This window comes from Mandrillus leucophaeus, unplaced genomic scaffold (assembly GCF_000951045.1).
Source record: "Mandrillus leucophaeus isolate KB7577 unplaced genomic scaffold, Mleu.le_1.0 Scaffold22, whole genome shotgun sequence".
NCBI classification, from domain to species: domain Eukaryota; kingdom Metazoa; phylum Chordata; class Mammalia; order Primates; family Cercopithecidae; genus Mandrillus; species Mandrillus leucophaeus.
Window position 1 is genome coordinate 3,121,414 of NW_012102254.1, and position 18,189 is coordinate 3,139,602.

General features: G+C 59.5%; 2 protein-coding genes and 1 long non-coding RNA gene across 6 annotated transcripts in view; 1 reads left to right on the plus strand and 2 right to left on the minus strand.

Annotated features, from left to right (window-relative positions):
* The window catches only part of SCAP (SREBF chaperone), a 109,949-nt gene extending 96,672 nt beyond the window's left edge, over nucleotides 1-13,277 (plus strand). For 2 of the 3 annotated variants that reach the window (XM_011981036.1, XM_011981035.1), the window contains 18 exons: nucleotides 81-186; nucleotides 1,165-1,337; nucleotides 1,723-1,849; nucleotides 3,292-3,404; nucleotides 4,818-4,912; nucleotides 6,334-6,432; nucleotides 6,591-6,809; nucleotides 7,660-8,036; nucleotides 8,520-8,708; nucleotides 8,841-9,042; nucleotides 9,114-9,229; nucleotides 9,482-10,004; nucleotides 10,101-10,186; nucleotides 11,816-11,898; nucleotides 12,003-12,169; nucleotides 12,344-12,424; nucleotides 12,606-12,812; nucleotides 12,893-13,277. In XM_011981036.1, coding sequence (XP_011836426.1) covers nucleotides 81-186; nucleotides 1,165-1,337; nucleotides 1,723-1,849; nucleotides 3,292-3,404; nucleotides 4,818-4,912; nucleotides 6,334-6,432; nucleotides 6,591-6,809; nucleotides 7,660-8,036; nucleotides 8,520-8,708; nucleotides 8,841-9,042; nucleotides 9,114-9,229; nucleotides 9,482-10,004; nucleotides 10,101-10,186; nucleotides 11,816-11,898; nucleotides 12,003-12,169; nucleotides 12,344-12,424; nucleotides 12,606-12,812; nucleotides 12,893-13,138 — 3,209 coding nt within the window. In that variant the 3' untranslated portion in view covers nucleotides 13,139-13,277. The remainder of the gene's footprint in view (nucleotides 1-80; nucleotides 187-1,164; nucleotides 1,338-1,722; nucleotides 1,850-3,291; nucleotides 3,405-4,817; nucleotides 4,913-6,333; nucleotides 6,433-6,590; nucleotides 6,810-7,659; nucleotides 8,037-8,519; nucleotides 8,709-8,840; nucleotides 9,043-9,113; nucleotides 9,230-9,481; nucleotides 10,005-10,100; nucleotides 10,187-11,815; nucleotides 11,899-12,002; nucleotides 12,170-12,343; nucleotides 12,425-12,605; nucleotides 12,813-12,892) is intronic. The other variant, XM_011981037.1, reaches the window with a different exon arrangement.
* On the minus strand, nucleotides 11,366-13,493 carry LOC105540410. The gene is made up of 2 exons (XR_001006187.1): nucleotides 12,719-13,493; nucleotides 11,366-12,433 (listed from the first exon to the last, which is right to left on the minus strand). It is a non-coding gene; the product is annotated as an uncharacterized LOC105540410 (long non-coding RNA).
* A 50-nt stretch (nucleotides 13,494-13,543) lies between these two features.
* Nucleotides 13,544-18,189, minus strand: part of PTPN23 (protein tyrosine phosphatase, non-receptor type 23) — a 37,534-nt gene continuing 32,888 nt past the window's right edge. Inside the window, exons 16-25 of one of the 2 annotated variants that reach the window (XM_011981033.1) lie at nucleotides 17,871-18,182; nucleotides 17,641-17,795; nucleotides 17,396-17,547; nucleotides 17,130-17,309; nucleotides 15,284-17,036; nucleotides 15,008-15,192; nucleotides 14,776-14,880; nucleotides 14,556-14,694; nucleotides 14,350-14,463; nucleotides 13,544-14,271 (exon numbers count right to left, since the gene is read on the minus strand). In XM_011981033.1, the coding sequence (XP_011836423.1) occupies nucleotides 13,792-14,271; nucleotides 14,350-14,463; nucleotides 14,556-14,694; nucleotides 14,776-14,880; nucleotides 15,008-15,192; nucleotides 15,284-17,036; nucleotides 17,130-17,309; nucleotides 17,396-17,547; nucleotides 17,641-17,795; nucleotides 17,871-18,182 (3,575 nt within the window). In that variant the 3' untranslated portion in view covers nucleotides 13,544-13,791. The remainder of the gene's footprint in view (nucleotides 14,272-14,349; nucleotides 14,464-14,555; nucleotides 14,695-14,775; nucleotides 14,881-15,007; nucleotides 15,193-15,283; nucleotides 17,037-17,129; nucleotides 17,310-17,395; nucleotides 17,548-17,640; nucleotides 17,796-17,870; nucleotides 18,183-18,189) is intronic. The other variant, XM_011981034.1, reaches the window with a different exon arrangement.

The following is an 18,189-nucleotide window of genomic DNA, read 5'->3' on the forward strand; positions in this document are numbered from 1 at the left end:
GTGGGGGTGAAAAAGGGGTCCTTGGTGGCTCTGCAGTAGCTGTCATTTCTTTGTCAGTACCTGCTGGTTTCTACTTGCAGACTTGTTGTTTGGTGTTCCCGGGAAGTACAGCGGGGTGAGCCTCTACACCAGGAAGAGGATGGTCTCCTACACCATCACCCTGGTCTTCCAGCGCTACCATGCCAAGTAAGATTGACAGCACCCTGGGCTCTTGACTGGTCTGCTGGGTGACATGAGGCTTTGAGTAGTCCCTCTTCTGGTTAGAGTGTTCTGAATGCCCCGCTGGAAACTTGGAGAGTTTCCAGGCCTCCTGTTGAAATGTTTACATCCCTTACACTAGATGATACTGTCTACCACATTTTAATGGGGATGACCTGACAGCTGGTTAAGCATAGGGGACTAAGGCAGGGCTGGCAGTCTCAGTGTCCTGGTGCCTCCTCTGGTCTCTCTTGAGCCTAGGGCAGGCATCCCCAGCTGGTTGCTAGTGAGCCCTGTATGGCCTGAGTCCTTCCCAGTGGGGCACTGCAGGCACCTCCCCAACTGGCAACGGCACTCGAGATGCTTCTGATCGCCTCTCCTGGGCCTTTGGTAATCAAGAGTGTTGGAGGCCAGGCGTGGGGGCACACGCCTGTAATCCCAGATGCTGGGAGGGCTGAGGTGGGCAGATCATCTGAGGTCAGGAGTTCGAGACCAGCCTGGCCAACATGGCGAAACCCCATCTCTAAAAAAAAAAAAAAATTAGCCAGGCGTGGGGGCACACGCCTGTAGTCCCAGCTACTCTGGAGGCTGAGGCAGGAGAATGGCGTGAACCCGGGAGGCGGAGCTTGCAGTGAGCCCTGATCTCGCCACTGCACTCCAGCCTGGGCGACAGAGCGAGACTCTGTCTCAAAAAATAAAATAGGAAAATAAATAAAAAGTGAGTGTAGAGTAGGTCCGGAAAGGGAAGCTGAGAAAGGAGCAGGAGGGGCTCCTGAGAAAACTTTGCCCCTCTGTGATTTTCCCAGTGCCCCTGGAGACTACAGAGGAGCTCAGGCACCAGAGAGAAGTTCCCTTCCAACACAGGGGCAGGAGGGAGGTCCTAATGGACCCTCTGTCCAAGGATTGTCTTTGTCCCCGGAACCAAGAGCAACACTTCCATCTACCCCCACCCTGCTCCTTGACCAGGTTCCTGGGCAGCCTGCGTGCCCGCCTGATGCTTCTGCACCCCAGCCCCAACTGCAGCCTTCGGGCGGAGAGCCTGGTCCACGTGCACTTCAAGGAGGAGATTGGTGTTGCTGAGCTCATCCCCCTTGTGACCACCTACATCATCTTGTTTGCCTACATCTACTTCTCCACGCGTAGGTTCATGGCAGGGAGACCGGGAGCTTTCTCCAAGCTAAACGGGCATTTCCATGTCACCTGCTTCCCTGCCTCTGGAGGTGGCTTGGGGTAGAGAGATAGAACACACCTGGTGGTCATCAGAGCTAGGGCTTTATCCCCCAGCAGGGTCTTAGGAGCTTGGGTGGGTCCGGGGCTCTTCTCACTTTCAGCCCCTTTCTGGGTTAGGGTTCCTAAAAGGTGTACTATGTCCATGACACTGGGAAGTACTTGTGCCTATCCCTTTCCTTTGGTGAAACCAGGGGCTTTCCCTTCCTCAACTGTCAGGGCAACCTACTCCCGAGAGCCCCTGTGGGCCGGGGGCTGTGGGAGGGGCTGCCCTGATGTGCCCTCTCTGCCCTCCAGGGAAGATCGACATGGTCAAGTCCAAGTGGGGGCTGGCCCTGGCCGCCGTGGTCACAGTGCTCAGCTCGCTGCTCATGTCTGTGGGACTCTGCACACTCTTCGGCCTGACGCCCACCCTCAATGGCGGGTAGGTCCCCAGCAGGCTCCACTGGGCCACCGGGTGGGCTCAGGCCAGAGAGCCTTGCACTTCTGGGTACTTGGCCTTCCCTGGACTGGGTGTTTGCTGTGACCTCACGTCTTCACATTGTCGTTTTTGACATTTAAGAGGTACATTTTCTTCCTCTTCTTTGTCTGGCTTGTATTCATACTAGTGTTTGTATATAGCATATCTAGCTATAGTGAGTGTCCATATGTACAGAAGTGTGTATTTGTGGGCTGGGTGTGTATATATGGGGTGTGTGTTGGTATGTGTGTTTGTGTATACATGAGTATGTATTGCATGTGTGTAGTCGGATTTGTGCATCTGTGTTTATATATTCTATATACACACACCGCACACACACTGCAGCTTGATGGCTTAAGCCACTGGAGGTGTGAGATAGAGAACATTTCTTTTTTTTCATACTTAGAACATTTAAATGCCTAATGAAATAGGTCATTTTAGAGGAAGCTCTTTGGAAGATATGAGCACACTGTAATTTGTTGCCTTTTCCACCGATGTTTACTTTCCCCTTGCCGCTCCTCTCTGAACCTTAGTCTGGAAGCCCTTCCCTTGGCTTGTCCTCAGGCTTTGATCTTGGCTCTGGATAGGCCCACCTGCCTGTCTGTTAATTGTTATTAATGGATTATGGATTGGCCTGTCCCCCACCTTGGACCATCAGGCTGGTCGTATGAAAAGCAATGTCGTGTTTTGTTTCTGGTAGTTTCCTTGCTCTTAGATACCTGCTCCCTTTCCTGAGCCTGATGGTGTTAAACACCGCCCTCCCATACTGTCTGCCGTACCCTCTACAGGGGCCCTCCCTTCCTTCGGCTCCAAAGCAGAGGTCCCGCAAGTTATAACTCAGCTGGCGTTCCTCGCACATAGACTTTCATAGGTTCTGCTGCGGGGAGTGTGGGACGGTGGGCTCAGATAGCTGGTAGAGCTTTCTGTAGGAACAGTTGTTCTCCGCACACAGCTTCTCAACAAAGGTGAGTGGGCCTTCAGGGTGGTTTCATCTCCTTGCATATTTAGCTGTGATGGGTCCACCCAGAGTTACTGGCGTGGGTTTTGGCAGCAGTCATTGTCTTTAGCCAGCAGTCCTCCTGGGAAGGGCGGGGAGAAGTGTGGTCTAGCAGTGGCGCTGCACAGCTCTCCCTGAGGGGCCTCTCCCAGCCCCCCTGAGCCAGATGGCTAGAGACAGGACAGCTGCTGGCCCCTCCGCAAGGCTCTGGAGCCTGCCTGAAAGCTGAGCACTGTGTAGATGCAGGCCTTGTTGGGTGAGGTGGACAGGGGAGGGTTTCTGCCCAGTGGTTGTGGGAGTCACTCAGCAGCCCCTGTAACAGGCTGGAAACCCCATAGCCTTCCTGAGGGCCCAAGTCTGTTGGGAACCACCACAGCACTGTCCTCACCTTCTCCTTCTCTGTCCCCAGCGAGATTTTCCCCTACCTTGTGGTGGTTATTGGGTTAGAGAATGTGTTGGTGCTCACCAAGTCCGTGGTCTCAACCCCGGTAGACCTGGAGGTGAAGCTGCGGATCGCCCAAGGTAACACAGTGGGAGAGTTGGGCAGGGGGCTGCAGGAGGGGCTGGAGAGGGGCCTGTTCCTCTTGCTGCTGACGCTCTGTGAGCAAACAGAGCCCCTGAAATGTCCCTTGCTCTTGCCTCCAGCATAATATGCAGTGGGCCACTGGGCCCTGGCAGCTCTTGAGTGTGTGCCCTGGGGAGCCATGGGGCCACTGGACTGTACTTTGTCCTGGTTCATGTGTCAGTAAGAAAGCAAACCAGGCTGCATGCCATGGCTCACACCTTCACACCTGTAATCTCAGCACTTTGGGAGGCTGAGGCAGGTGGATCACTTGAGCCCAGGAGTTCGAGACCAGCCTGGGTAACATAGTTAAACCCCCTCTCTACAAAAGATACAAAAATTAGCAGGGCATAGTGGCATGCACCTGTGGTCGCACCTACTCAAGAGGCTGAGGTGGGAGGATTGCTTGAGCCTGGGAGGTCAAAGCTGCAGTGAGCTGTAATCACGCCACTGCACTTCAGTGTGGGTGGGGCTTGTATTTGGTGGTGACTTTCTGTTTGGGGATTTTGGTGCCTAGTATTTTCTCTTACTGCCTCAGTCCAGCACACTAGCCCAAGCCCCAGGGTCTGGCCGTTTCAGAGATGCTGCCTTCATGGCTGCCAGAAAAGCTCCCTTTGGCCCTGCTGGTAGAAGCTGGGGATCTGGGGTTTTGGGGAAAATGAGAAAAGGGAGAAGCGGCCTTGGAGGTCTGGTCACTTGAGCGTCTTCTTCCTCGTCACCTCCTGTCACCGTATGTCTGTAAGGAACAGGACTGTAGGCAGCTGTCCATTCATCCAGCAAACCTCTGTGAGCCTCTGTGATAAGCCAGGCCCCGTGCTGGATATGGAGTTAGGAAGACATGGGGCGAAATAGTCCTTGCCCAGTAGGAGCACAGAGCCTTAGACATGTGACAGTGTGATAGCATGAGATCAGGGCTCACCACAGGAAGGGGCTTGAGGAAGAACGCAGCCAGCTCCTCCACCCCCTGAGTGCTTCTGCCATGTGGCTGGTGGGCACACTCTCATGCTGGCCCATACAGACCAGACAAGAACCACATGCGGAGGTTGGATGTGGCTGGAGTGGGTGGCACTTGGCTTTCCTTGTGGATTTTCTCATCTCCACTCTGCTGCTTCCCCCTTCTGATGGTTATAGCTCTCCCCTGCATCCTCCAGGCTGTGAACACCTGTTCCCTGTAGCAGCTGTGTGGTGGTGACAGCCCCTTAGAGTCTGGGCATTAGCAGGGCCCTGAGGGTTGGGGTGCTTTGATGGAATGGCTGCTTCAGAGGGCTGGGGGCCCTCCCCATGCCTCTGCCACTCTGAGGCTCTTGAGGTTGTGTGAGTCATGTCGCTGAGTGGCCACGTGCTGCCCTGTGCCCTGTTGCTGCCCTCTGCAGGCCTAAGCAGCGAGAGCTGGTCCATCATGAAGAACATGGCCACGGAGCTGGGCATCATCCTCATTGGCTACTTCACCCTAGTGCCTGCCATCCAGGTAAGGCCCCAAGGCCTGCCACCTGGATGAGCATGGAAGCAACTGCTGTGCTCCCCAGCTGTGCAGCCATGGACAGGGTGCTCCCCTCTTCAGCACAGGCATCCTTGCCTCTGAGGTGGGACCTCTTTGCCTGGCAAGCGGATCACTATAGCACACAGATGGCCCCTGGCACGCCTGACTCAGAAGTGCTCAGCAAACTCTGGCTGGGTTCCGAGATTGAGTGCCTAGCCAGGCAGGCTCTGCGCTTGACCCTCTCTTCCTACCCCTCCCTGCCTGCTTCCCCTTCAGCCAGGTGGCAGGAGGAGGTTGCAAGGGCATGGCAGAAACTGGGGACTGGCTGTGCCATTTCAGTCACACCTGTTTCCCATTTCTGAGGGAGAAGCACCGTGGGGTTCCTAGACCCTTCCTCCGGTCTCCTCCTTTGGCCCTGACCCATGCTGCAATCTCCAGACAAGAGGCCTTGCCTGGCCTGACCTGTGGAGGGCCACCACCCATTGCCCAGAGTGACCCTGCTCTTGGCAAAGTGCCCTTGCTCAGCTGTGGGCTGTGAGCAGAGGTGGAGGTGGCCCTGCACTGAGCTGGAACCTCAGACTGATGCCGGCCATTCCAAAAGGAGTTGCAGGAAGGGGAGGATGCCATCTTTTCTCCCCCATCTTTCCCCCAGGGCTGGCAGGCCAGCTGAGAGATGGGGGTGAACAGAGAACAGATGGGCTGTGGGCTGCTTCTCCTGGAAAACAGTAGTATCTGCAGGATAGGGTAGTCTTGGGACGTTAGAGCTGAGACAACCACTGTGCCACTATCTACCCCATGGTCTTACCCCAGATCCGAGTAGCACTGTGGTGATGCGCTAGAGGTCTCAACACCGCCATCTCAGAAAATTCTGTCTGCTGACAGAGCCTGGGGAGCAGAGAGCTCACCCTTTTTCGATTTTAGAGGAGAGTTAATCCCTCTCTCTCTCCATTGTTCCAGGGCAGTTGCTGGCTGGGAACCTTTCTGAGAGCCCCTGAATCAGGCCTGGGCTCTGGCTGGGTTGGTGATGCATGAGCAGGGCGGGGGCTCAGTGGGGAAGGACTTTTTGGGGAGCAGGCTGGTGGGGCTTAGAGGTTTCCAGGTTGGATCAGGCCTTCAGTCCTCTCTAGGGGGACCGGAAGATTGAAGGAAGGTACTCCCCCCTCCCCTTTCAGCCCTTTCTGAAGAAAGTGTGAGGGTTTCTGCTGCCCCCTGGTGGAGACAGGGTGAGCTGCTAGTGGTATGTGAGCTGAGGACCAACCAGCATCTCTCTTCATCTCTGCTGTGCCCTGCCTGCTGCTGCCCTGCTGGTTCTGAGGTGGCTGCAGTCCGGGCACTGCTCCTCCAGGGCTGGGGCAGTCAGGTCATGGCACCGCCTCCCCTCCACCCCACCCTGTGTGCTCTGATTCCAGGAGTTCTGTCTCTTTGCCGTCGTGGGGCTGGTGTCTGACTTCTTCCTTCAGATGCTGTTTTTCACCACTGTCCTGTCCATTGACATTCGCCGGATGGAGGTAGGAGTGAGCTGAGCCTTGCCCCGCCCACCTCCTCAGCCCTGGCTGTACTGAGGGATTCCTGGGTGAGAAGGGTGTGGACCTTGGGCAGGGCAGTGGTCCTGTGCGGGCACCCTCTGGATGGTGGACTCGGGCCCTGACCACTGTGCCCCCAACAGCTAGCGGACCTGAACAAGCGGCTGCCCCCTGAGGCCTGCCTACCCTCAGCCAAGCCAGTGGGGCAGCCAACGCGCTACGAGCGGCAGCTGGCTGTGCGGCCGTCCACACCCCACACCATCACGTTGCAGCCGTCTTCCTTCCGAAACCTGCGGCTCCCCAAGAGGCTGCGTGTTGTCTACTTCCTGGCCCGCACCCGCCTGGCACAGCGTCTCATCATGGTACCTGCCACCCCTGCCCTGCCCTCTTCTGGAGGGCCAGCGCTCCAGGCCTCTTGTGGTGCTGCACTTGGCCTTAGAGTGGCGAGGGATGCTCCTCAGGCTCTGGTGGCCCCTGGAAACCTGGCTCTGGGGAGCTGCCTGTTGTGTCCTCCCTGCCCAGACCCTGGTGGCTTCTGAGGAGACAAGCCTGTGGGAGAAGCAGCTCCAGGGCTCTCAGGTACAGGAGCCATCCTCTCCCGAGAGTGGCCCAGGACAGGAGCCTGTTAGTCGAGTGCTCTGGGATGGACCCACCTGTGGCCACCACATTTCCCTGGGCCACATTTCATCGGCCGCTGCATGGTGTGCAGACAGTGGAAAGTGCTGGGCAAAATCAGTCACCAGCCAGGCTGCGCTGGCTGTGGGGCAGCAGTGCCTCTCCCAGGGAGTTGAACTGAGACGGGAGGAAGGCTGAGGCCCCCTGAGACTAGGCCCTCTGGGGGACTCTGGAGCAGGTCAGGCAGCTGGCCCTCTGGCCATGCTGACCATATGAATGGTAGCAGCTTTCTGATCCCAGCTGAGGTGGAGATTAGGGACAGGGACATTCTGTGTCAGACCTCAGGGTGGTTCAGTCTATTTCCAGGCCAAGAAACTCAGCCCCTAACTGTGGAAAGGGAAGCAGGCCCTCCAGCAGCAAGTGCTGGCAGGTATTAGCAGGAGGACTCGGAGAGGCAGGAGGAAAGCACACAGTGGGGCCTGTGTCCTCTCTCCATCCCTAGGCCTCAGGTCCCCGTGCTGCTTCCTCTCAGCATGAGGGCTGAAGCTGCTGGGGTTGAGGCCCATTCCTCCCACTGAGTACCCTGCTCCACTGCAGGCTGGCACCGTTGTCTGGATTGGCATCCTGGTATACACAGACCCAGCAGGGCTGCGCACCTACCTCGCTGCCCAGGTGACGGAACAGAGCCCACTGGGTGAGGGAGCCCTGGCTCCCATGCCCGTGCCTAGTGGCATGCTGCCCGCCAGCCACCCGGACCCTGCCTTCTCCATCTTCCCACCTGATGCCCCTAAGCTACCTGAGAACCAGACATCGCCAGGCGAGCCACCTGAGCATGGAGGTCCAGCAGAGGTTGTCCATGACAGCCCAGTCCCAGAGGTAACCTGGGGGCCTGAGGATGAGGAACTTTGGAGGAAATTGTCCTTCCGCCACTGGCCGACGCTCTTCAGCTATTACAACATCACACTGGCCAAGAGGTGAGCTGGGCCATGCCAGGTGCCACCTCCTCACTCGATGGTGTCAACTCACCATCCCCTTTCCCCAATGTAGGAGGCCACAGTTTGAATTCTGCAAATAATTAAAACAATTCATAAGGTTGTGAGGTGGGAACTGGTGGTCTAGGCAGCCATAACCCAAGAGCAACCCCAGGTTCCTCTGAGGAGTCACAGGTGGCTGCCAGCCCTCGCTAGAATGAGACCCATCCACCTGTGCCAGGAGTGGGGAGGGAGATACCCCACACGGTCAGAAGGGCTGCTTGGGTGCTGGTATCTGGGACAGCAAGGTTGGCTGCCAGGCTGGGCTGGGGAGGGACCTACCTCTGTCCCCAACCCCCATGCTGGGAGAGTCTGGCCGGTGGAGCTGAGGCCTGCCTGGGGAGGAGGGAGCGGACTGGCTGGCAGGCACAGTAGGAGGAAGCCTTGGGAGGCCCCCCGCTGAGGCTGCCCACTGTCCGGATCCAGGTACATCAGCCTGCTGCCCGTCATCCCAGTCACACTCCGCCTGAACCCGAGGGAGGCCCTGGAGGGCCGGCACCCTCAGGATGGCCGCAGTGCCTGGCCCCCACCGGGGCCCATACCTGCTGGGCACTGGGAAGCGGGACCCAAGGGCCCAGGTGGGGTGCAGGCCCATGGAGACGTCACACTGTACAAGTAAGGTTGCTGGGTGGGGTGGGGTGGGATAGAGTGCGGGGAAGGGGACAGGTGGGCAAGAGTAGGGGAGAGGGAGGAGGGGAGGGGACAGGCTATGAGGTGTGTCTCACAGCAGTCCGCCTTCCCGTGCAGGGTGGCGGCACTGGGTCTAGCCGCGGGCATTGTGTTGGTGCTGCTGCTGCTCTGCCTGTACCGCGTGCTGTGCCCGCGCAACTACGGGCAGCCGGGCAGCGGGCCCGGGCGGCGGAGGCGCGGAGAGCTGCCCTGCGACGACTACGGCTATGCACCACCTGAGACGGAGATTGTGCCGCTGGTCCTGCGCGGCCACCTCATGGTGAGCGGGGGCACAGCGGCCAGGCAGGGGAGGGCTGGGGCCTGGCCCACACCAACACTGGGCTCCCGCAGGATATCGAGTGCCTGGCCAGCGACGGCATGCTGCTGGTGAGCTGTTGCCTGGCAGGCCACGTCTGTGTGTGGGACGCACAGACCGGGGATTGCCTCACGCGTATCCCACGCCCAGGGTAGGTGCGGCTGCCCTCTCCTCTGTGCCCCCCCACCCCCCTCACCCCACCACCTACCCCGTGCAGCCATGTATCTCCCCTCCTTTCTCCCTCTGACGTATCCCCCAACCCCTCCAGGCTCCCTCCCACCCCCACACCGCACCCTCTCCGCTTGTCCCCTCTAATGGCCCCTCACTTCCCCCTCTCACCCTTTCCCCCTCCCCCACACCCCCTCTCCTACATCCCCTCTCACTCCACCATCCTGGCCCCCAGCAGGCAGCGCCGGGACAGTGGCGTGGGCAGCGGGCTTGAGGCTCAGGAGAGCTGGGAACGACTTTCAGATGGTGGGAAGGCTGGCCCAGAGGAGCCTGGGGACAGCCCTCCCCTGAGACACCGCCCCCGGGACCCTCCACCGCTTTCCCTCTTCGAGGACCAGCCTGACCTCACCTGCTTAATTGACACCAACTTTTCGGCACAGCCACAGCCCTCACAGCCCACTCAGCCTGAGCCCCGGCACCGGGCGGTCTGTGGCCGAGCTCGGGACTCCCTAGGCTATGACTTCAGCCGCCTGGTGCAGCGCGTGTACCAGGAGGAGGGGCTGGCGGCTGTCTGCACACCAGCCCTGCGCCCACCCTCGCCTGGGCCGGTGCTGCCCCAGGCCCCTGAGGACGAGGGTGGCTCCCCTGAGAAAGGCTCCCCTTCCCTTGCCTGGGCCCCCAGTGCGGAGGGTTCCATCTGGAGCTTGGAGCTGCAGGGCCACCTCATCGTGGTGGGGCGGAGCAGCGGCCGGCTGGAGGTGGGCAGAGGGGCTAAAGGTGGGCAGAGCGGCTGTCCACCCCGGGGATTGTGGGCCTTTCTGGTGGGCAGGTGCTCACAGCCTCTGGACTTATAGGTGTGGGACGCCATTGAAGGGGTGCTGTGCTGCAGCAGCGAGGAGGTCTCCTCAGGCATTACTGCTCTGGTCTTCTTGGACAAAAGGTGAGTGTGGCCTGCCCCAGCCCCAGATGTCCCCAGCCTTTGTTGGCTAGGCCATACTCTCTTGAGTCTTGAGTCCTGGTTCCTGTCCACTGCTGCACTGTATGTTTCGATTGACCTTGATGACCAGCCCCACACGTGTAAGCAGAGGGCAGTCCACTTGGATGGGAAGGTAACAATTAAAAGCATTAGGGGTGTGATGTGCTCGGAATTGGACCTGGCACAAGGTGACCTCCCAGGGCCTTAAGCAGTGACAGTGGGGAGTGATACACTCCTGTCCTTTCTCACCCTTCTCAATGAAGCCAGTTTCTCTGATTAGCTTGTCAGTCTTGAGCCTTTGGGGTATCTTGGTTGCATTTTTAGTTACAGAAACCAAGTGTGCTTGCAGAACCCTCTTCTCCTTGGCTGCTGGCGGCTGTTCTCTGCTCTCCCTGGTCCTGTCGTGCTTGCCCTCCTCAGCAAGCCTGCTGGCTGTGGGCGTCGCCAGGGCTCCGTCTGCATGCACACTCCTTGGGGAGTCTCAGTCACCTGGGTTCTGGCCCCACCTCTGAGCTGGTGAACCTGGGTCTCCACCCAATGGCCAGGTGCCTTCCACCGAACGCCTTCGCCTGCCTGTCCCACACTGGCTCCTCCTCCAAGGCTCCTTGACTCTTGGTGGCAGCACCATCTGACCTAGAGCTGGAGTGTTTCTTTTTCCTTGGGGAGGGGGCGTCCCTTGCCCTTAGTGCTGTGGATTTCTGCCAGTGGCTGCTGCCGTCATTCCTGTCAGCACAGGTTCTGCATGGGCCTTGGCTGACATCCTCTCCAGCCTGGCCAATTTCCCCAGGTCCCTCTGTGCTTCTTGGAAATTCTCCTTTGCTGCTTGTTTTAGCTTTAAGGAAAGCCCCGAGGTCTCAGCCCTGATCCTCAGGGTTCCTGGTGACTGTGGTCTCTCTTTGTCCACCCACTTCCAATCATACCACTGTGGCTTCCCCAGGTCTGGTGTGGCCCTTCAAATTCATGGGCAGAGGTTGTAGGCATGCGTTGCCTTTCGCTACAGTAAGATTTTGAACCCCACCTGCTTTGAGGCTTTGGAGTTATTGGGCAAATATACCCATCCCTGCCTGTCAGATTGTACCTAGGAATTTTGAAGAGCAAAAAAAAATCCTTCTTTGTGGAAAAAGGAATTGGTGTGGGCTGTGATTGGGTTGAAGCTGCTTTTATGTGATGGAGAATGCAGGCTTCCACAATGCCCAACATAGCCCACTCTGCATCCTGTTTCCCCTCAGCAGCCTTCCCTTCAGCTCCAGGCTACATGGAGCCCTCTGCTTGTTTTTAATTTACAAACTTATGTGACATTCACCAGGTACCACCTTACACGTTAGCTCACTTGATTCTCATGACCATTATGTGAGGTGGGTACTCTTATCCCTATTTTGCAGACAAACTGAGGCACAAGGAGGTTAATATTTGGAGTTGCCCTCTGGTTCCAGCATCTGTTCTGGTACCATGTGCTTTCCTCTTGGCCATGTCCCTCCTGTCCCTTCTTGAACTGGCCCTTTATCTCTCTTGTGCCCACATACTCAGCCCCAGGATTGGGGCTCTCCTGGGGCTCTAAGGGAGAGGCCCCTGGCAGCTGTTCTTCTCTTCCAGGATTGTGGCTGCGCGACTCAACGGTTCCCTTGATTTCTTCTCCTTGGAGACCCACACTGCCCTCAGCCCCCTGCAGTTTAGAGGTCAGAGGGCCTGGGGTGGGCAGGTGTTCACACTTGGTGGGATGTGCAGGGGCTGTCTGCCCATTGCCTTCTCAGAGATCCTTCACTTGGCCTTTTGTCCTCAGGGACCCCAGGGCGGGGCAGTTCCCCTGCCTCTCCAGTGTACAGCAGCAGTGACACAGTGGCCTGTCGCCTGACCCACACAGTGCCCTGTGCACACCAAAAACCCATCACAGCCCTGAAAGCCGCTGCCGGGCGCTTGGTGACTGGGAGTCAAGACCACACGCTGAGAGTGAGTATTGTCTCATCTCTTGGGTGCTGGAGTGGCCTGGCGCAGGGTGGGAGCCTGATGCGTTCGTCAGGGAGAGGCTGGAGGAGTCCTGGTGAAGGACAGAGGGCATTTCCCAGCCAAAGTATAACTTGGAAAATCCCAGAGACCAGAACCTGCCGTCCATCCCTGTCACAGGTATTCCGTCTGGAGGACTCGTGCTGCCTCTTCACCCTTCAGGGCCACTCAGGGGCCATCACGACTGTGTACATTGACCAGGTGAGGGGCCTGCAGGGGGGGTAGGGGGGTACAGAGCCTGTGGCCCATGTTTGCTGACTCCTGGGAGCTGGGCCCCTTCCAAGAAGCAGAGTCAGGGCCCCACCCACCAGGGCACAGGAACACCATTTTTGACAGAGGTACTCCACCACAGTGACCCTGCTCCCCTGGCCTGTTTCCCCAGACCATGGTGCTGGCCAGTGGAGGACAAGATGGGGCCATCTGCCTGTGGGATGTACTGACTGGCAGCCGGGTCAGCCACGTGTTTGCTCACCGTGGGGATGTCACCTCCCTCACCTGTACCACCTCCTGTGTCATCAGCAGTGGCCTGGATGACCTCATCAGCATCTGGGACCGCAGCACAGGCATCAAGTTCTACTCCATTCAGCAGGTAGAGGGGGTGGGGATCATAGGATTCTTGGGACTTTAGGGAAGGACTCAGGACTGAGCTTGTCATGTCCTTGCCTCCAGGATCTGGGCTGTGGTGCAAGCTTGGGTGTCATCTCAGACAACCTGCTGGTGACCGGCGGCCAAGGCTGTGTCTCCTTTTGGGACCTAAACTACGGGGACCTGTTACAGACAGTCTACCTGGGGAAGAACAGTGAGGCCCAGCCTGCCCGCCAGATCCTGGTGCTGGACAACGCTGCCATTGTCTGCAACTTTGGCAGTGAGCTCAGCCTGGTGTATGTGCCCTCCGTGCTGGAGAAGCTGGACTGAGCATGGGGCCTCCCTGCCCAGGCAGGGGTCTGGGGTGCTGTGTGGGGGCCAATGCACTGAACCTGGACTTGGGGGAAAGAGCCGAGTATCTTCCAGCCGCTGCCTCCTGACTGTAATATTAAACTTTTTTAAAAAACCACATCTGTCAGGCACTTTGGGAGCTACTTGTCTCTCTTGGAATTGTTTGTGCACACACTCTGCCTGGACTCTCCTCAGAGCTGCTGAGGAAACATACAGCATGGCACAGGTAGCAAAGCGGGGAGGATGAGCAAGCCAGAACTGCAGGACCCTTAAAGAACTGTCCTGGTAGTATAACAGTTTGGTACCATCCTGTTATCCACGAAAGGTGCTAAGTTCCTGCCAGTGCTACTGGAGCTGAGGCAGCAATGGGCAGACTCAGACATGGGCCACAGAACAGGGTGGTTTATTATTTCAATAGCAAAGAGCTGAAAAATGTCAGGTCTCATAAAGGAGCAGAACCTGACCCAGAGCCTGCAGTACATCTCCACCCCACAGGGGTGCAGACTGGGCCAGGCAGGCCAAAGGCAGCAGAAATGGGAGTAAGAGACTGTGCCCACTGAGAAGCTCTGCTGGGTGTGGGCAGGTGGGCATGAGAGATGATGTAGTGTAAGGACCAGGTAGGCGAAACCTGTTCAGGTCTTGTTCAGTGTCCACAGTGGATCCAGAAGGCTGAGGGGGTCGTCAGAGGGCTGGGTGGCCCGTAGCCCTTGCCCGTTATGGGCCTGCAGAAAGTTCTGCTTGCTCATCCGCTGCTTGCCCCGCAGGGAGCTATCCAGGGAGAAGGCCTCTGGGGTCAAGGAGGCCAGCAGCTCCAGGGAGGAGGAGGGGGGCCCCGAGCTGGGGGCTTCAGGCACTGGCGGCTCCTCCTTAGGCTGGGGAGCCTCAGGCAGCGGGGAGGAAATGGGGGGCGGGGAGGAAGATGGGATTGGGGTAGACTCTGGGAGGCTGGCTGGTGGGAGGCCTGGGGGCTCTGCAGGGCCTGGCAAGCTGGCAACTGGGGACTCCAATCCCCCAGGAGGCCGGATGCTGAGCTTGGCAATGGTGGCCTGGATGGAGCTGATGGGCACATCCCCACCAAGGACCAGGTCCTGGGAGTCCTGAGGAAGGTGGTTCTGAGAAGACAGAGTGGGTGAGGAGAGGGAGTCCCAAGGTTGTGGCTGTCCCAGCAGCTTCCAGGGAACCTTCCTCACCTTCTGGCTGATGCTTGCGCTGGCCAAGGGTTTGCATGGAGGGGGCACACCATGGCGCTGCAGGACCTGCTCCACGTGTCTCACCACTGCCTCATAGCAGAACCTGAGGTGCAGCTGCACAGGTGCATTTGGCCGGGTCAGCCAGGCAGGGGCCCGTCACCTGGAGACAGAAGGTCCATCCCAGCCCCACCTGCCCAGATCCTTACCTTCTCCTGCAGCATGTGCTTCCTCTGCTGCCGCATGCGTCGCACCAGTTGAGGCAGCTCAGGGATTCCATTCCCAGCCTCCACCTCCTGCACAGCTGCGTAGAGCAGCGCAAAGGCTCCCGTGCGGCCCACACCAGAGCTGTGCCAAGAAGGGGTTATGAGGCTGGGGAATAAGGCCAGACCAAGAGCCCGCATAGAGACTGTCAGGCCCACCCTCTACCTGCAGTGCACAATGATGGGCGTGTGCAGCGGCCGCTGATGCAGGTAATGTGCGTGCACCTCCTGGATGAAGTGCAGCAAGTTGCTGGGGCTGTCGGGCAGGCCTCTGTGGGACAGGATGGGGTGGGGAAAAGCCTATGAGCCAGACCTGATCTGAGGCTCTCATCCCTCCCAGCACCAAGGACTGGACAGCACCCCAGACCCCCAGCCACCATCCAGAGCAGTGGACGCACAACTCAGGCCAAGTGGGGAAGTGGAGGTGCACGAGAGAGCGCTTGAGGCTCTGGTCTCGGAACTGCAGGCTCAGCACACGTTCCACATGCGTTTCAGTGCTGCGGACACTGCTCAATGCCAGGCTCAGGGCACCGTGCACCATGGGCTGGCCCCTCTCGGTGGGGAAGTAGCGTGCCACTTTTTGCTGAGGGACAAACCAAAACAGGGCTGGTTTTCCAGGATCCCCTGCCCTGCCACCCCACACTGCCCTCGTGGGCACCCAGCCCCTCTCTCACCTTCTCCATCTCAGCCTCAGAAACCAGCATGACAATGACTGACACTTTCTGCTCATGGACCATGAGCCAGAAGTCAGCAGCTGTACCGGGCAGTGGGGCCTGGGTGGCCACTAGCGGCGGGCAGTATGGGGAGAGCCCCTCCACGCAGCTGGCATTGATGTAGTCATCCTTGCCTGAGCGCAGTACCACACGGTTACTATCGTACGGCATGACATCCTGGTGCCGGTTTTTCAGTGAGTAGCAGCGGGCGATGGCAATGGAACGGCCTCGGGCATCATGTTCCTGCGCATCTTGCAGTTCCCGCCAGACAGTGTCCAGAGCCCCCACATCCCCCAGCTGGCCCCGAAAGGCCTCCAGCTCCTGCTGCAACTGCCGCAGCCTCTCAGGATGCTCATAGGGGTCCCGCTCAATCAGCCGCAGGGCCTGCGGCCGACGGCCCTCAGCTGCGTCCACCTTGGTGGGCTGCAGCAGGGGCTGCCCACCCCCAGGAGGCTGAGTGCTGCCATGCTGGCTCTCCGGGCTGGAGGAGAGCAGGTCTGCAGCTGCAGCGCCTCGGCGCAGGCAAGGGGGTGGTTCTGCTGCTGGGGGCCGAGGGGGCACAGAACCGGGCCCTGGAGATGGAGCAGGTGAAGGCACCAGGTGGGGACTGGGGGTGGGCTGGCCAGCAGGCGAGGGCCCTCGGATGGTAAGAGGGGCTGCCTGGGGGCCCACGGGTCTGGCAGAAGGGGCAGGACCATATGCTAGGGGAGGATGGGGAGGCTGAGGGGGCCCAGGGCTGGGGAAAGGCAGAGCCCCTGAGTGGGCTGGCAGAGGGTCTTGAGCAGGACCTGGGTAGAGCTGGGTGTGCAGGGGGGTTGGCGGCTGCCCCAGAACCCCAGGCTGAGGGGCATAGGGGTAGGGGGACTGTGGGGGTAGGAGTCCTGGGGCCTGGGGTGGGAAGAGGTGCGGATGCTGGAGTGGAAGGGGCTGCTGTGGGGGTTGAGGCCCAAATGCTCGTGAAGGATGGGGCTGGGGCTGGGGCTGAGGCCCAATCCTCGGGGCTGGAAAACCTGCAGGGATCCCAGGAGAGAAGTGGTGCTGGGCTGGGACGGGTTGCTTGGTCCCTACGGGGTAGGTGTAAGGTGTGGGCAGTGACTGTGGTGGGGGCACCGGGAAGCGGGGCTGGGGAGGAGCAGTCGTGGGGTTTGGCCGTGGGGCTGTGTGGCTGGGGATGGGCGCCTGGATGCTATCTACTGTGGTGGTGGCTGGCCGAACCACCATGGTCAGCTCGGGGCTTGAGAATTGAGGAGGTGGGGCGGAGGGCAGACCTGCAACTGGTGGGGCCGGCCCTACCCCCACATAGGGACTGCTCACCACGCCATGCTGGGGGGAGGATCGGGGCACAAGGCCCAGCTCCGGTGTGTAGGCAGGGGCTGGGTAGAGGGCAGGCCCAGGTGCTACGGGCATTGCAGCGGGCCCTGGGGCCCTGGGCTGTATCAGCTGGGTGGGGCCTGAGTAGGTACCAGGGGGCAAGGGGCCTGAGAGATAGTGGGGTCCTGGGCCTGTGGAGCTGGGGAAGGGGCTGGGAGGAAAGTGGAGCGGGGTGGCAGTTCCCAGGAAGGTGTCGGGCAGTCGTGGGCCAGCCACCATGTCAGGGGGAAGGCTGCGCAGCTCCTCGGGGGGGTCTCCTGCTTCCATCGCCTCACTCTCCTCCCTGCGGGGCAGCAGTGGCTTTGGGGCTGTGGGCCGTGGCGGCGGCTTCTTCTTCAGCTCCCTGTGGGACAGGCAGGGAAAAAGTGGGGCCAGACTCCCATCACCCCAGCCTGTCTGGACCCAAGCCGCACCACAGCCCCAGGGCCACACGAACCTGTCCAAGAGCTGCTGGCGGGCAGCCTCGCGGGCCTGGCAGGTGGACTGCGTGCGCTCCAGCAGAGCAGCCACCTTGCTCTCCAGGTCTGCATAGAAGTCCCTGCCCTCCTGTGACTTCTTCATCAGGTCCTCATAGGCTTCATACGAGGCCACCAGGGTCTGCAGCGTGGAGTTCCACCTGGTGGGCAGAAGGGCCAGCTCCAGGTGAACCACGGGGGTGGGCTCCAGGTGGCTCCAGACAAAAGCAGAGGACTGGGCACTGACTTTTGGTCCAGGTCACTGAGTACCCGCCGCACGGCTGCGTACTGCACGTTGGCCTCTGTCAGTGCACGGAGGACACGGTCCTGGGCGGCCAGGTTCTGCTCCAGGTATACCTTCAGCTGGTCGTACTTTTTCAGCTGCTCCTCGAACAGCTTCTGAGGGAGGGGTGGGGGCCGGGGATGGACACTCAGGGTCTCGACTCCTAAGGGTGGGGCCCAGAGTCCCTCCACCCTGCTCACTCAGCCCACCTTCATCTCTGAGTGGTCTGTGGTGACCAGTGAGGCAGTGATGTCATCTTTCTGGATAAGCTCACGCAGCTGCTGCTCCAGGGACACACGCTGGTCCCGCATCTCCTGCACCTTGGCCAGGATGCGCTTTAGGTTCTGCAGCACAGCCTTGTCCTCTGTGGGCAACAGTGGTCAGTGAGGCCAGAGAAACCCCCAGCTCAAGTCTCCCAATGGGGTCGGGTGGGGCTCACCTGGGGTGAGGGCCGGTGTGGGCAGGGCAGCCCGGACCTGGTCAAGTGGCCCGCTGAGCAGGCGCAGGTTGCCGACGTGCAGGTTCATGGCACGGTGCAGCTCACTGTTGGTAAAGGAGGCCTTCTCGTGGACTTCCATGTACTTGGCCCATTCTCGCCTCACCTCTGCCAGCTCAGCCTTGGAGGGGACGGAGGTGGCCCCTGTCTGGCCCACCGCCTCCTGAAACTTCTGCTCTAGCAGCTCATCCTCCTCCAGCAGGTCTCTGATGTCCTTCAGGGAAGCCTCCACATCCGTGAACACACCTGACAGCACTGGGGG